The 16264-nt window shown below is 43.5% G+C and overlaps 1 protein-coding gene across 3 annotated transcripts; it reads left to right on the top strand.

Moving 5' to 3' along the window:
• The first annotated feature begins 4717 nt into the window (after positions 1–4717).
• On the top strand, positions 4718–15939 carry ankrd50l (ankyrin repeat domain 50-like). Of its 3 annotated transcripts, XM_030757373.1 has the most exons (6): positions 4728–4781; positions 5280–5332; positions 5783–6584; positions 10732–10949; positions 11318–14872; positions 15163–15939. In XM_030757373.1, exons 3-5 carry the CDS (start codon positions 6550–6552, stop codon positions 14860–14862), a joined length of 3798 nt encoding a protein of 1265 aa, XP_030613233.1. In that variant the 5' UTR covers positions 4728–4781; positions 5280–5332; positions 5783–6549; the 3' UTR covers positions 14863–14872; positions 15163–15939. The 3 variants fall into 3 exon arrangements, with proteins under 3 accessions (XP_030613231.1, XP_030613233.1, XP_030613232.1); XM_030757371.1 differs by lacking the exon at positions 5280–5332 and having other exon boundaries at positions 4718–4781; XM_030757372.1 differs by lacking the exons at positions 4728–4781; positions 5280–5332 and adding an exon at positions 5459–5695.
• Positions 15940–16264: the final 325 nt, after the last annotated feature.

Raw genomic sequence — 16264 nt, 5'->3', positions numbered from 1 at the left:
TTGTTTCAGAATTGAATCATAAAGTGTTTTATTTAATCAAAACAGTGCCCTTAATGGTTAAATAAAGTCCATACTCTGTGTTTAAGAAATAAAATCTGATGATTTGTATTCTTAATAGTTTTGGCATTGAGTATGTAATTGCCACAAATAGCCACTAGAGGTCTGTACAACTCAGTGACAAAAGGAAGGAAAAAGCCTTTTTTATTCTTCTTTTACAGTTCTGGAGTGAGATTGAAGCTAGGACGCCACAAAACTGCAGAAAAACAAAAGCTTTTACTGCTTAAAACATGCAGACACTTACATAATGTTGTGCAACATCAAAGCAAAAAAAAAAAGAGAGAAGAAAACAGGGCTTTTTACTGTCTTTGTTGTCTTTCTTATAGCTCTTATATGTGTATACCTATTTTATACTTATTTATATGTGTATAGTCTCAATGTTTATATGATAATTTGTGCATTATATTTAATGCTGCAAGCTTTGGAGAGAAAATTAATTACTTATCCCAACATATTTTTTAAGAGAAAAACATTTTTGGTATTTATTATTCTGGTATTTACGGTTATTATTATTAGAAGTGTGTGTTAGAACGTGGAGAAGGGGCTAACAGGGTGAAAAGGTCACTTCTCATTGCACTGTGAGTTCAGTTGTGATTATGGGACAGTTCAGCACATGTTTATGTGCTGGGGAACAAACACGAAAAACAGAACAGACTGAAGGAACACTTAACAAGCAAATATGAGGCTGTAAGCCATATTTCCTCTTTTTCTGTGAGCGTTGAATATCCTTTTAAATTTAAAGGTCTATTTAGTTCTGTGGTCATTGAATTTCAGGCATGCTGACGTGCAGGTTTTTCTCTCATGCCATGTGTAGTTTAACCAGTAAAACCTGTAGTCCAGTCTAAATGTCCGCCCGCTTCTTTTCCCCCCCTGAAGCATCTTTCTCGTTATAAGGAGCAAGGAAGCAGAGAGAGAAATAACTGTCCTTGAAAATGTAACATCTTGCTGGAATAAGTTCACCTTTAAGGTGATGAGATGAAGAATTGTCGGAGACACGTGATTAAAATCCGGTGAAGCGCTGTGGGCTGTCGGTAGTATGAGCCTCGGAGAGGGAGACGGCGCGTCTGTGTCAGGTAAGATCACGCTCTGTGTATTTACAAGTCAGGTGTGGTGTCCTGCCGGGGGGGGGGGTGGGGAAATAAATCGTTTTTCTGACTGTACGAGCTTTGACGGAAACAAAAAGCCTACCCGGGAAGAGATTTGTGTTTATGTTTACAATGGCGTCGACTACTTCGACCGATGAACCGGTTTCACACATTATCACGGAAATGTGTTGTTTGGTTGCACCTGCGGGAGAAACGTCCAACATTTGGTGTGTGAGCAGACGCGCTGACAACCTGTAGATTCCAACAGAGAGACAGACGCGGCCAGAGTGCGTGCAGCTCATCTGCTGTGTGCCCTGCAGGCTGAGTAACTGCTGAAAAAGCATCGATTTTTTTTTTTTTTTTATCCATTGATTAAGAATCACGTGAAGGTATTTATTTATAAATAATTACCTTGTGACATTAATTAATATTGACTAATGATTTGCAGGAATAAGTTGGTAATTTGGGGAAATATATTTGATTTGCGCGCATCTTAGATTAACTGGTGATAGTAAATAGGCTGTGGCTGTCAGGTATGCGAAGTGCTTTAAGTGTATAGAATAAAGCACTATATGAATTTATGGTTTAAAAAAAAAAAGTGGCTTGCACGACTAGAATAAAGCGCTCTGTAAACGCAAGCGCGTTACCGTAGCAGCAAACTCCCTGCCTCTTGCAGCTTTTGTGAAGAAATATGAACGGAGTGGAAGAGCCACTTCAGGAACAAGCCTATAGCTGCCAAGATATGGATGTCAGTTATACATGTCTCTTTTGCATGAATTAAACTGAGGAGATAAAATGGATAACATGTGTTAGATTATGATACCAGTATCTGCATTTGTTAAACATAAATTGTGGGGGGGGGTGTAATTCCGTGTCAAATTGTGTCATGACACATAGGGACAGATTTCGGATCGATTTCTGAAAAAGCTGAACCAAAATGTGTCTTAGCATTGATTCTCCACGTCTCTGGAGCGCCACTGGTGGGATGAAACTCCATTCTACAGAAAGCTGTTCCCTCATTTGATGTTATGATGATGGTGCTGGAGACTGCTGCATCTGAAGCTCTGTATCAAGGGATTTGTTTGCTGTGCATGGATTTTGAAGCTGACATTGATTGCTGTAGTGGAGATTTGAGGCACTTTTACACAGATAACCCACTTGTATATTTCCCACACCCTCTTCCACTCTTAACTTGGTACCCACCACAGTTATTTCACCTCTGATCTCTACAGAGTTTTCCTTCCTGTATGCACACATCTTAAAGTTCCCATCAGTCTTGGATTTAGATGTGGCAGTTATGGAAGTTGTACTACATGTATATGATTGGCATCATTTTCTTACTCAAACAGCCAACTGGGTACCTTCTAGTACACTGTGCATGGGGGACCCTGTCATCCTGGAAGGGAACACCTCAAAGCAGGGGTAACTTTGAACTCATTTGCAGTGACTCTTCCCTTTGTAAAGAACAACTTATGCTCCTTGTGGCATAACAGAACCACTGGATTCCCTTACTGTCAGGTCAAGGGTTCTGGGTTTTCCTTTAATTTGTCACCCATCATTCAGTATTTTCCCAGCAGAGCTGCTCTGACTCCAACACTGACAACAGTCTAAGTACAGGTATTGGCACCAACCCCAAAAATCTGATATTGATCAGGCTTCACTTTTAAGTGCTGATACTGTAGGTGGAGTCCGGCTGTCTGATGGGGGGGGTGTCCCATTTTAGTCTTAATGCTAAGCAAAGCACAGCAGCTAGTTCCAGTTTTGTATTGGATGTGTCAGAGTGTTATTATGTTCTGATGAATCCTTCAGCCTCGAAGCGAATAATCACATTTCTCAGGCTGTCAGACGAATTCTGTAAGTTGTATACAAAAATATGAAAAAATTACATTTTCAGTTTTCTTGTGGGAGTGGAGGGTGTAAAAAAATTTCTTAATGGAATGGTGTGAAATGTCTTTGCTGGTTGCCTAGCAACTTCATTCAGTACCTTCACATGCACTTTAGGTCCAGGCTGCTCGAGAAACCAGGTTACTCTAATTGGGGCATGGAGTTAGAGGCGCCCCTTTTTTCTAGGTAAATGTTTCTGGTGCCTGGTTCTTGGCTACTTGTGTTACTGGTTCAACATAACAGCACAGTGGCAGAATCAAAATAAGGGGTTTGTTTATGTAGCGATACATAATTGTATTCACAAATAATGCCAGCGTCTTGCAGTCTGAATAAGTTGTTTTGACTCACTGAATGTTCACCTTCTTGCAAATAAATAGATGGATTTAAAAACAAAAAAAAGTAAATTAGTGCTGTTTGAACCAGGAAGCATTACTACTACTCTGTGTGTATATAAGTTAGAAATTAAGGCGTGGTAGGGATCTAGCTTTATTTGACTTCTACTTAGACAGTGTGTCGGTGAAGGCTTCGACTTTTGCACCACTATCTGCACAGGCTGCATGCCAGGTCCAGAGAGCTTTGTTAGTACCACAAGTAATGACAAGAATGTAGACAACTTCACTGCTTGGTGCCAAGTTTCCTCATTACTGTCATCAGTGTGCTGCTAAAACAGCACATCTCTAATTCTCTAGTTGATTTTCAGTATTTGTCAGCTTACAGTGGAAATATACAGGAGGGTATTCCGTGCCTGAGAAACTATGCAGGCTAAATGTTGCACAGGTTAAAACACATTCCCCTAGAAGAACATCAGCTGGTGGTTCTTAACTTCCCATGCTTGCCTTGATGATATGCACAGCAGCAGCAGGGTCTCGCAAGTGTTAAATCACAGATTCAGCTTAGTGTAGCTGATGCTTGATTAGTCACTGACTTGAAATGAAGAGCAGTGTACACCCTCGTCACCATGTTTAGTTTATCACAGAGGCCTTTCACATTCATTTATTTTGTCTGAATTCTGCAAAGGTTTTCACGAAGAGTCTTTTATTGACTGACCAGCATATTATGCAGGGTTTTTTTTTTTTCAATCAGAAGAATTTAGAATTTAAAATGTATTTTTTCACCGTCTCCTGCACGGATCGCTGTGAAATATACTTGGTATCATGTTGGCTAAAAATCCAGAGCACTGAATTTTTCAGTGCAGTGCATGCGTACATTGTGCAAAAAAAAATGCAGTACACGTCTCACAGCTGATTACAAAGCAGGGAAAAGTATGGAATGGTGTGTGACAGCTTGTTAAACAGCAAATTACATAATTACTGGAACTTTGAAAAGGTATTTGTAAGCTGTCTAAGAATAATAATGGCAGCTGCTTTTATGTGTTTAAAAGTGTTTTATACTCAAAGTTCCAGCAACTGTAATTACACAGAAAAGGTTCCTCCCGCATGTTGATTTGATTTTGGGTTTTTCTCCCCACAGCAAGGCCAGAAGGTCAAGAAGACTAAACAAATTTCTCTGCCAGCGTGTTGAAAGCACAGTCTTGGGTTTCCTCTGAACGTTGTCCAGTGCACAAATGCATCGGAAGAGCTTGGCTTTTTAGTTGATCTATGAAAAACGGCCGGGTTTCTCCATGGTGATTGTTGCCACAAAATAGAAACTTAAATACCTTATTTGCTGATCTTATTTATTTATTTTTTATGCAGGGTGAAATGCCAGAGTGTGCTTGACCAAAGAAGATGTCGCCCCTCTTTAATGAAAACACAGGTAGGAAAAGTGAGTTTCTAAAGCTGTAATAATTCATAAAGGTTCAGTGGACTTACATCTTCCATGTGCCATCATCATATTTTGAAAAATTAAAACCATATTTTAATCCATAAAGTGGAAGTCAAAGAGAGCATTGTTAAAGGGTAGTTGTTGTGATTTGTGTTATTGCTGAAACGCTTCTATAAATGAAAGAAAATAAAGAATGTTTCATCATGTTTTCCCAGTGAGCGAGCTGTTAAATTACTGATTTATTTTTTGTCTAGACTCAAGAGCAGCAGTCAAGAGATCAAACATATTCATTTTATAATGATATAAAGTGGATGTATATTATATTGCTGGCATTCTTGCTTAGTAAATGATTTATGACTAATTAATCATCTCAAAGTAAGTCGGAACAAAAGAAAATGAAATTCAAAGCTCGTGCTTTGATGTCAGCGGCACTTCCAGAAGACTAAACTTCTTGACACAGAACGTCGGTGCTGTATTCTGACTTTGCAGGGTTACGGTACCTACAGCTGACGAATTGTCCTGTGATTGAACCTCGACCCCAGGTAACTCCTCCCACCTGTCAGCTGTAGAGTGGCTCACAACCACGAGTCCTCCCCCTCACCACTCCTCTACCTTGGAGCTCTCCTGTGCATGCCTGGATATGCTGTGAAACGCCAAAGGAGGGTGGAGACAAAAGGGGGAAAAAAAAAAACAAAACAAGAAAAACCGGAAGGCATGAGAGAGAAAGAGAGGAGAGAGAGGTTGAGGCATGAACGCAGGGAAGGCAAAGAGCCGTGGGTGTGAGAAAGGAAAAAGGAAATTTCATGCTAGAGGTGCAGTTTTGGGTCGATTCTTGAGAAAGAAGCAGGACCGAAACTGAGAGAAGCTGTAATTGGAACGTGGCGGGCGACTCAGACAGGGGAGGGGTGAGATACATGCCATTAAAACAGTGAGAAACATGTTGTCATTGACTCATTCCTCATTTCCTTCTCCCTCTTTCTGATATCTGACAGAGCGGCTCTGTGATCCCCCAGGAGAAGCATGGTGAACGTGGGTAACCATGGCGTTTCAGACTCGGCGACACAAAGATCAAGGCAAAGAGAGAGAAAATGAAGAGACGCACCTTTAGCTGATTTTACTTTTTCTGACTACCTTTTCTTGCCAGCCTTTAACACCTCCAGACCTACAGGAGAAAGACAGCTAGCGATAATAATCGCCTGATGCAACACTTTCAGGAACTGACAGGCTAAAGAAATATCCAGTCATTGCCCAGAGCTGTCACCACATCAGCTGCAGCTCTACCCAAAGCAAGAGTAATTACTCACTGAGCATGGGATGTGACATTCAGAGCACTAAGTTGTCCCCTGGAGTCAGACCCCCAGGAACAAATGAGTAGCAGTGGTTTTGCCAGCAGCTCCAGCTTGCTCCAGGGCCGTCGCTTTTATTGCCGGGAATGGGCCCTTGGACAAGCTGCGTCGCTGCCTGGACGCCCGCTCGGGGCCCAAGCAAGCACCAGGGGTCCTGGTAACTGGGGGCCCCCGGTGCCGGGAAGACTGCCCTCTGCACTGAGGTCGTGTGTCCCACTTCAAAGGCAGGGCTGGCCAGCGGGTTGGCACCAGCGTTGCCTTTGCATCCCACTTCTGCCAGAGGAGGACCAGAGGAGTACAGTGCTGTGGAGTTCATCCTGGGCCTGGTGGAAGCTGAGGGCTTCTCCTCTCCTCTCTCCTGGGTACGAAGAGTTCTCAACAGCCCATCTGTATCCTCTGTTCTGGAGCCCCTCATGTGCCAAAAGGACCCCAATGAGACCTTCAAGAGTTTGTACGAGTTTTGTTTTAGTGTCCTCCAAAAACTCAATGTTTGATTACATTTTTAGAGTTAAATTTTGTTGAAAGACATTTGTGGGAAATTTCCCGTTAACTCTCTTCTAAATGAAAGGGAAAGGAAAGTTGCCAAAAGGTACTGTAGCGAGCATGAAGCCAATCCAGGTGGCTCAGCGTGTATGTGCTCTGTTCAAGGGTATGGCTCATGCCCCCCCAGCTCATCACCGCAGAATTTATGTGGGTCTGTTAAATGGTGGACATTGTTGATGAAGCATGAGCAAAGTTCCAGCTGCGTAGGAAAAGCGGTTTATCAGATTCCAAAATCCATGAAAACAGCCTGATGGAAACCGCACTGCAAGTGAGTGCTGATGTACGAGGGAGCCGTTTGAGCATTTAGTTGTAACTTTATAGCTGTGACATTGCAACCCCTACTTAGGATGCTGTTATCTGTTTACTGTCGACCTGCTGATGACCCGTTTTGTTTAGTTAACATGATGACGTTTAAATCATTTTATCTTTTATTTATTTTGTGGTAGACGATCTAAATGTTCTCAAATCTGGAAAGATTTATTTTGCGGTGGACATAAACTTGAAGGATCAAAGTAGTAAATCTTGTGTGAACAATTCTGTAATTTTGTAGTTTGCGCTGCAGTACGAAGCTCATTGTCTTAAATAATTAAAATTGTCAACAAGTCCTTCAGCTAAACATCATATTCGGCATTTGTTAGAGAGTTCCTGTAATTTGGAGTTTCACAGGTAGGTGTTGTGGAATGTGTCACAAACGCGGCTCAGAGCCGGAGACTGTAGTTCCGTCTTGTTTGGGACCAGTTTTAAAGTTTTCCTTTCGTTCACTGTTTACTTGGGTTGAATAAATGGGTTTTCCAGTGTTAACAGAGTTGGAAAAGCTCCATGGCCTTCCACGCCATGCAGCTGTTCATGTGATCCGCTTAAGATCACTCAGTCTGAAAACACAAGTGCCCCTCTGGTCGTCTTCTGAGAGAGCACTGTCTTAAATCATGGTACACTCCCACTGAATGTAACTAAACATGAATTCAATTATGGCTGCTGAATAAAGTAATAAAGTGTTGCGTGTAAACAATGAAGCCTCCTCGTTCTGAAAAGAAAAATAGTAAAGTGTGAGCGGCTGTTCATGTTGTGGGAGAGTAATACAGCAGAGCTTAAAGGTTGCTTTATTTTTGTCTAAATAAGTGATTTTTCTGCAGGTGTTTAGACTGTCAGCAGGCAGTAACTGCCGCAAAGCCTGTAATGTGAAAGCTGCAAGCGAACAGTAAACAGAAGCCAGGACTGTCGCAGGAAAGTGTGCAGCAGCCATTCTTCCTTGTCTTATATTTATGTCTCCTCTCATAATGCCGCCCATTCACAACACACAATGGGCCTCCAGTGAATGAACGCTGCAGTGTTATTTACAACATAACATCCTTTCGGAGACGGGGGGGGGGACTTGGGGGGGAGAACAAAGAGGTGAAAAATGCCTCCATCTCCCCGGTGACCGTCTCAGCACCAGTCAGCGAGGTCACTCTTCAGGACTTTCCCGGTGTGTTTACTTTGCAATGAGTCCGAGCTCTTCTCCACTCCTCCTCTGTTTGCTCGCCTCTGGTGTGAAGTACTGAGCTGAATTCCACATTCCTCTCAGACTGGCTCACAGCCAGCAGCTGCTTGTGTCGGGAGATCTTTTGAGAGAAAGTGGCTGCGGGTGAAGCTCCACTGTGTGAGGACACCCATGGGCAAATTGAAGAAACGTGGCTTTGAATTGGCAGCGAAAGAGCATGTGTATGCAGTGCTGCTCCCTCTGTCTGGAACTTTGAGGGGTTAAAGTTTAATTAATTGGTCTCTTGTATTAATTTAAATCAGAGTTATAGAAATAACTGTTCAATAGTTCATCTTGTTCCAGAGAGAATTAGGTCTTGTTCTTTTTGTGTTCACGCTAACACAAGTGCCAAGATGAGAAAATGTATCAATTCAGGCATATGGGCTGACAGGTCACTCAGTCATTGGACACTCGTGGCCGTGCTAGCTCCTCGGGAGACACGTAAGCTTATGACAAAGTGCTACAAACTGCTGCTGGATTTCCTGCGACAGCAGTAATGACAGGTCACAGCAGGGCAAATGGGCGACTTGTACTGACGGTTTTTTAAAGTGAGCTTTACTTCAGGCTCAGCTCAGTAGCGAGCCATTACATTGTGCTGAATGTCTTTCATATCAGTTCAAGTAAATTCAGCACATTTTACTTTAAAATGCATGTGGTGTTTGCTACAATGTACTAGATGTATAAGAACATATATTAAAAGTATGTCATAAAAATTATGCCTTTGTCTAACTGAGGCAGCCTTTCATTACTTCAGGTTTTATTTGACAAGATCACCCACAGACATGCCACATAACTTTGTCACCTGAATGAAGCAAAAACCTTAAAATGGTAATAAAATGTTAATTGCACTTCCTCCTCCTCAGATCTGTGGGTTAGCCGGCTGAGGGAGTGTTGGTTTAATCAGATGACTAAAGCACGCAGTGGTGATAAGCTTGTTGTAACCCAGATGAATCCGTCACTCAGGGCAGGGTGTCGCTTTACTTTTAACTGTGTGATATGCACAATCGTAAAAGTTGAGGCTGTTCTGTGGTTAAGGTAATGATGATATGATTCACTCATTAAGGCCAACTCTGGAAATATTAGTGTGACCTCAAGGCATTGCAGTTGTTGCCCTTTGTTTCAACCTTTGCTTCAGTAGCTCATCCACACATGGCATAATTGTTGTGTGCCTAATCATTATACAGATGACTAATTTTTTTTTGTGTGTGTATTTAAATTTCTTCTCCCACTCCTTATAAATATGTGAATCCAGAGGCTGTTGTTTTATTCTTGACCTCTGAGTGTGAGCAGTTAGTGACCCTGCTTACTTTAGGCTCTCATTTTAAATTCTGGTTGGTTAGTTCACCGAGCATCTGAATTTCTGTGTGCACCCACTGATATTTGAATGCTTGTATTAATGTAAAAGCTCTATTTACGCGTTAGAAAGCAATTTCTTTTATGGTAGTAACACGTCCTCTTATAATGCTGAATAAGCGAGAACAAAGTGTGGACGAAACCCTGTTTGGCCTCTAACAGTGCCTGGACCTCATGGTCATTTTTAAACACAGACATTAACACTAATGACAGCTCACATACAAACACACGCCCTGTGTTTGTTGCAGGATAAGGGGTTGTTTCTTTCTTTTTTTTTGCCAGCTGAAAATCTTAAAAGCTGTTCTGAAAACACTTTGGATTGCTAGCAATCACTTTAGAGGCGTCACTTTTTTTTTCCAGGTCAGATGTTTTGTTTGCTACAATACTCAACAACTGCCACTGACCTGTACCCTGCGTTTTTTTTTTTTTTCCTTGCTCCCCTGTGATTGGACCTCGGGGTCAAAAGTGCAGCGTTTTACCCATAATTATTATTATGTGACAAGAATTGCAAGTTTGACATAGAGAGAGAGCGAGCGATCAGGGTGGAGCTGAAAATTTCAGATGTTCCATTAACCTGAGTCACCACAGCAGCACGTGGGTGCTGACTCTGGTGATTAAAGGGCAGGGATGCCGTTATTTTGATTTTTGCCAAGTTTGTAATTGTTTTATGATTTTACACTTTGTTCCGGTGTATAATGAAAGTGGGGGAAGAAAAGTTATTGATGATTGGTTCTGATTACAGTTTCAGGTCTCTGTTAAACAGTTAATGTATAAAAAAAAAAAAAGAAAAAGTGCAAGCTTATGTCAGCTTTAATTTTACTGTAGAGGCAGCTGATACAAGTAGCTTGGTTGTCTGCTTGCACACGGACTGGCTCTGAAAGCCTGCCCACTAATGAAGATTGAACATATGCAAATTTTTTTACTTCATAAAATGAAAAAAAAAATGTCCACACTTTAAATGAAGATGCCTGAAGTCATTGCAAACTAGTTGCCTGTCATTCCCAACAGTTTCACACTGACAATGTGCAAAAGGTCAAATCTGCTATGTTGGCATAAGAGTGCTCACAATGTTACTTTTCATTTTCAACTCCCTCATCAACCCACGAGTCCTGCTGTTATTACATTGTCTTAAATGTAATATCTTCCACTGTGTGTCCGCCTCTTTCTTGCATGTCCTTAGAGCAGTGTTGGAACCCCTGTTGGACCTTCCTCCTCCTGCCCAGACTCTGATGGTAGTTGTGGACTCCCTGGATGTAGAATACGGGCCAGGTTACGGAGCTGGGACAAGTGGCTCGATTGCAGAGCTTTTGGCCTCCAATCATGACCGGCTGCCCAGCTGGCTGCTGCTCGTCTGCTCAGTCCGCCGACACAACAAAGCCCTGTGCAAGAAGTTCTCAAGTATGTGTATACACTCATTTTAATGGATGTTGCAAGATATTATGACATGAACACAAGATGACTTGTGGGTCAAATTGGGGAGGACCATGATTGTGTGGTGAAATCACTATTTTCTTATCTAAAAACACAAAGGAACACTGATCAAGTAGTTTAACTTGCTGTTGACTGCAATACAGTATCCAAAAAACAATTTTCTAAATTTCTATATAGGTGCTACCTAGCTTTTAGTTATCCACAAAATTAGTGGATATCATAACATGCCTTTGTTCATGCACCCACCAATCACAATGTCTACATTTTATTTTAGAATGTAATACTTTGTAATGGTGAATCATTAAAGGCTCTGCTTGTTCCCATCTGTGTTGCAGGTTTTCGTAAACTCTGTCTGGATGATCTGCGGAAGCCTCCGGCAGTCCGTGACGTGCAGCAGTACATCCTCTCTCGGCTGGATGAAGAAGCAGCACTTCGCCGTCAGCTCACCCCTGACACAGCTGACATGCTGAATCTTCTGCACATCAAAAGTGGCGGCTGCTTTCTCTTTCTTGAGCGTGTTCTGGATGGTGTGGCAGCTGCACTGGTGGGTCTGCGAGAGATCCGGGACATCCCCGGGACCCTCAACGGACTCTACCTGTGGCTGTGCCAGAGACTGTTCCCCCGAGGGCTCTTCAGCTATGTCAGGCCTCTCCTCAGTGTCATCTTGGCTGCGCCGAGGCCCCTCACACCCCAGCAGCTATTCACAGCAGTGTGGACTCAGGACACCTTATCAAGCCTTCAGGACTTCGAGAGCAAACTCAAAACCCTCTCTCCTCTCTTGATCAATGGCCCTGGGGGCACCAAAATACTTTTTCATGCAAGCTTTACAGAGTGGCTGACAGATGTTAAGTACTGCACACAGAAATATCTGTGCAGCAGAACAGAAGGTCATAGCATGCTCGCCACATCTCTGACTCTACAGGGACCCAACCTGAACATTGAGGAAACTTGCCAGCTAGCCACACACTTAATTTGCTCAGGTCACCATAAAGATAAACCCGCATTTTTGGCACTGTGGATGCTGTGGGCGGGTGTACGTACTTTTAATCCCACCTGCAGTAGAACACTTGCAACATCCTTAGCTCAGCTTCCTGTTTCAGTGAGTCAGGATGTTGCTCAGTTGTTAATGAGAAGTGGACTTGTTTCTCCAGCCTTTTTTTCTGGAGCAGAGCCAAGTGATGCAATGCATTGTTTGGGTGAAGCAGGAACTAATTTGCAACAGGGACTTGAAAGGGAGGTGTATATAAAGAAACTACTAGACAGTCGGATCTCTGTAAACCAGCTTGGTTCTACAGATGGACAGACTCTGCTTGCTAGTGCAGCCCATGAGGGTTCTGCGAATTTAGCTAATCTTCTTCTCACACGTGGGTCTGATCCATTGATCAGTGATCATCAGGGTCAAACACCACTGACTTTGGCCTCCAGGCAGGGTCATGTCAAAGTATTGTCTGTGTTACTGGAATGGGCCAAGAGTCAGGACCCAAAATCTTCAGTACAGATGATGGAGCATGTTGACAATGAAGGATGGACAGCGTTGCGCGCTGCAGCTTGGGGTGGACACAGTGAGGCTGTTCGACTGCTACTGGATGCAGGAGCAGATGTAGATGGATGTGACAGTGAGGGCCGGACTGCTCTTAGAGCTGCTGCATGGGGAGGTCATGAGGAAGTTGTCCTCACGCTATTGGACTATGGGGCACAAGTTGACAAAGCTGATAGCAAGGGCCGCACGCCACTTATTGCTGCTGCCTATATGGGACATCACGAAACAGTTGTGATATTGTTGGACCACAATGCACGAGTAGACTTAGCTGATGGAGATGGGCGCACTGCTCTGTCAGTTGCAGCCCTCTGTGTATCTACAGCTGCAGGGGTCAAAGGTTTTGGTGAGGTAGCAAGTCTGTTACTGGAGCGTGGAGCAGATCCGGGGCACAGAGACCATGATGGAATGACACCACTTCTTCTTGCATCCTATGAGGGTCATGAAGATGTAGTTGAGCTTTTGTTGGAAGCGGGTGCTGATGTAGATGAAACTGCTGGACCTGATGGCAGCGTCACTGCTGCGGCTGCTGTTACTCCCCTATTGGCAGCTGCAGCAATGGGACACATGAAGACGGTGTCACGGCTGCTTTTCTGGGGAGCAGCTGTGGATGCCATTGATTGTGAAGGCAGGACGGCACTATGTCTAGCAGCAGCAAGAGGGAGCATAGACGTTGTCCGCACTTTGTTGGACCGAGGCCTGGATGAGAACCACAAAGATGACCTTGGCTGGACTCCACTGCACGCTGCTGCGTGTGAAGGCCATCGTGCTATTTGTGCTGTTTTGACAGAACAAGGCAGCATGGCACGTGTTGGAGAGATGGACATTGAGGGACGCACCCCTCTTATACTGGCTGCCCAAGAAGGCCACTGGAGCACTGTTAAACTACTGTTGGACAGACGGTCTCCCATTGACCACAGGGCCTATGATGGGCATTCTGCCTTGAGTGCTGCCCTCCTGGAGGGCCATGCTGATGTTGCAGAACTGCTAATGAAGCGAGGAGCTGATACTGATGTCCGGGATGCAGAGGGACGTCCCTTGCTCTACATCCTAGTATTGGAGGGTCGCCTTGATATGGCTACTCTCCTAATAGAGAAAGGGGGTGTTCCTTTGGAGTCGCGAGATTCTGAGGGCCGCACAGCGCTCCATGTGGCTTCCTGGCAAGGATGTGTAGAGATTGTAGATCTACTTTCAAAACACGGGGCAAACCCCAATGCACAAGATGCAGAGGGGAGACCACCAATACATTCAGTGGCTTGGACAGGACATGCCAAGGTAGGGTATCGTCTCTTAGAAGCCAGTGGCATCAATATAAACCTTGCTTGCCATCAGGGGGCGACAGCTCTGAGCATTGCTGCCCAGGAGGGACACACCAACATTGTTGCAATGCTTCTTGAAAGAGGGGCAGATCCCAATCACATTGATAAATATGGCCGCAGTCCAGTCAAAGTGGCAGGGAAACATGGACATTTTAACATTGTCAGGCTGTTGGAGAGCTATGGAGCCAAGCCATATCTAGGTGTGTTGCCTAACTCTAGTACTGTATCCCCTTCAAAATCCATTGTGATCCCGTCTTTAGGAATCTTAGAAAGTAATGGGGGTGAAGTAAATGCTGCAACCTCCTCGTCTTCAGTTTCATCTCCAGGCTCCACTGCAGAACGATTCCACTCCATGCAGAGCTCCCAGACCTCATCTACCTGCCACTCACTGGCCACGGTGCAGACAGTGCCAGCTGACAGCCTCAGCTTTATACAACAGATCCAACAGCACTCACTGCCCCGCAGTCGTAGCCGTAATTCCACTCTCCCTCCACCAGGGAGCTCAGGCATGGGCAGTCTACACAAGAGACAGCCCAAAGGTAGCCCGCCCCCTACTGTATGCACAGTCACTGCCATGGTGCACAATTACGAACTGCCTCAGAAAGGCCTGTCATCTGGACTTGAATATCATGACAAAATAAGCAAACAAAGCTCAGATTTAATAAAAGCAGACAGGACTACTTACACAGGCGGTAAATGGAACTCAGTAATGGCTTCACTGGGGATAATGCCAGGGCAGGACCAACCCCTAGGTGCTAAAAACCGAGAGAGCCCTCCTCTCGGATACCCGTATAGGCTTCAGAGCCCACTTCAAGAGGAGGCTTGGGATGCTAAACCCCAGAAGAACATTTTGTCACCTGTTTGCTACAGTTTTACCCCCATCCCACCTTGTAGTGCCTTACCAGATGATGTAATGGTCACTATGACAACCACAGACCCACAGCTTAATCTCAAACGGGCCATCAAACTGCAGTTTGAGGGTCCCACCAGTGTAGCCTTACACAAGAGAGAAACACCTCTGTGACTGTACACAAGTAAGTGGCCTAAGTTACCTGTCACTATATTTTATTCACAAAGTTTTTACTGTACTGTGAAATAATTCAACCATCAACAGCAAAAATGTAATGTAAAAATGGAGAGGCGGGGTACATCACTGAGACAGCAGATATAGGAAGGCCATTCATGCTCACATTCAAACCTACTGCCAGTCTAGAATCACCTAATTACCTAACCTAAGTATGTGGAGAGAACCCGCATAGGCACATAGGAGATGGTTTAAAGTACTTTTTAAAATCAGATTTTAATTGTTTCATTTTTCTTTTAGGTGGAGTCATTCTGGCTGTTTAAGGAGATGGCATGGTTTTTTTTTTGTTTTTTTTTTTTGGAGGGTTCCTTTTACTGTGATTTACTGGGTTCAGATGAAAGAAGGAAAGATTTCTTTCTCCAGTGTTCTTTCAGAAAACCAGAGGAAGAAAGGACTGAATGACACTAAAGCCTTGCCTTTACCTGCTGTATGGGAGGAGCAGTGCACCTACTTACTGACAAGACCATGCTGATATATTTGAAGTGTAAGGCATAAGTTGGACGTTATTTTTCTATGGTATCACGGTTTTGATCGGCACCAGTGTGATGAGACCTTTTATTATTTTATTTTAATTTATTTTATATTTTACCCCATGGACCCATATATGGTTAACAAGATAGACTTATCTGGCATTAGAGTAAAGTTTTTTTTTTGTTTGTTTGTTTTGTTAAATACAGTCTTGTTCAAGAGCTTTAAGGCATGTGGCCTTTTATGACCTTTTATGGAAGCTTTTGATATTTGCGTTAAACCGGCCTACATCCTCCATTGCTGTTCCATAGCTGTCAACCAAAAATAATTTGCAGAAAAACAAGCCTACCAGAGCCTGATCCACTGCTGGTTTATGATACAGTGCTCACTCTAAAATACCGCCAAGTTTACTGAATGCAACTTGGCTCACCAAGTGTGTCTGTGAGCAGGCAGGAAGGAAAATGAAAACTGGACAATAAAAACTGAGGGTGGATGTGGGAGGATTGTTAATTCCAAATTCCATGTGTGTGGCCTAAAGATTTCTAGTTCTTGTTCATTTTTCATTGCATTTTTATTTAATTACATTAATTAAAATGCCAAGCAGCGCTATAAAACGTCCTACCTCTGTTTCGTGTGGTTATTGGTGTGTTTTATACTTTGTGTTTACTGTAGCTGCATTTCAAGCACTTTACAGCTAAATGTCACGGATGGCTTCTGATGTGGTTGCATCGTGAAGAGATGAAAGTCTGACTGGGGGGCTGGCGGTGGCTACCTGGGATTATGGAACCAAATGCTTTTGGACACACTCGAAATTGTAGAAGGGACCTGTGCAGACACAACCAGTGGTGATTCTCCTGTACGTTTTTGTGAGGTG

This window comes from Archocentrus centrarchus, chromosome 21, assembly GCF_007364275.1.
Source record: "Archocentrus centrarchus isolate MPI-CPG fArcCen1 chromosome 21, fArcCen1, whole genome shotgun sequence".
Taxonomy (NCBI): Eukaryota; Metazoa; Chordata; class Actinopteri; order Cichliformes; family Cichlidae; genus Archocentrus; species Archocentrus centrarchus.
The sequence above is the reverse complement of the archived record's forward strand: the minus strand, read 5'-3'. Positions and strand labels throughout refer to the sequence as shown.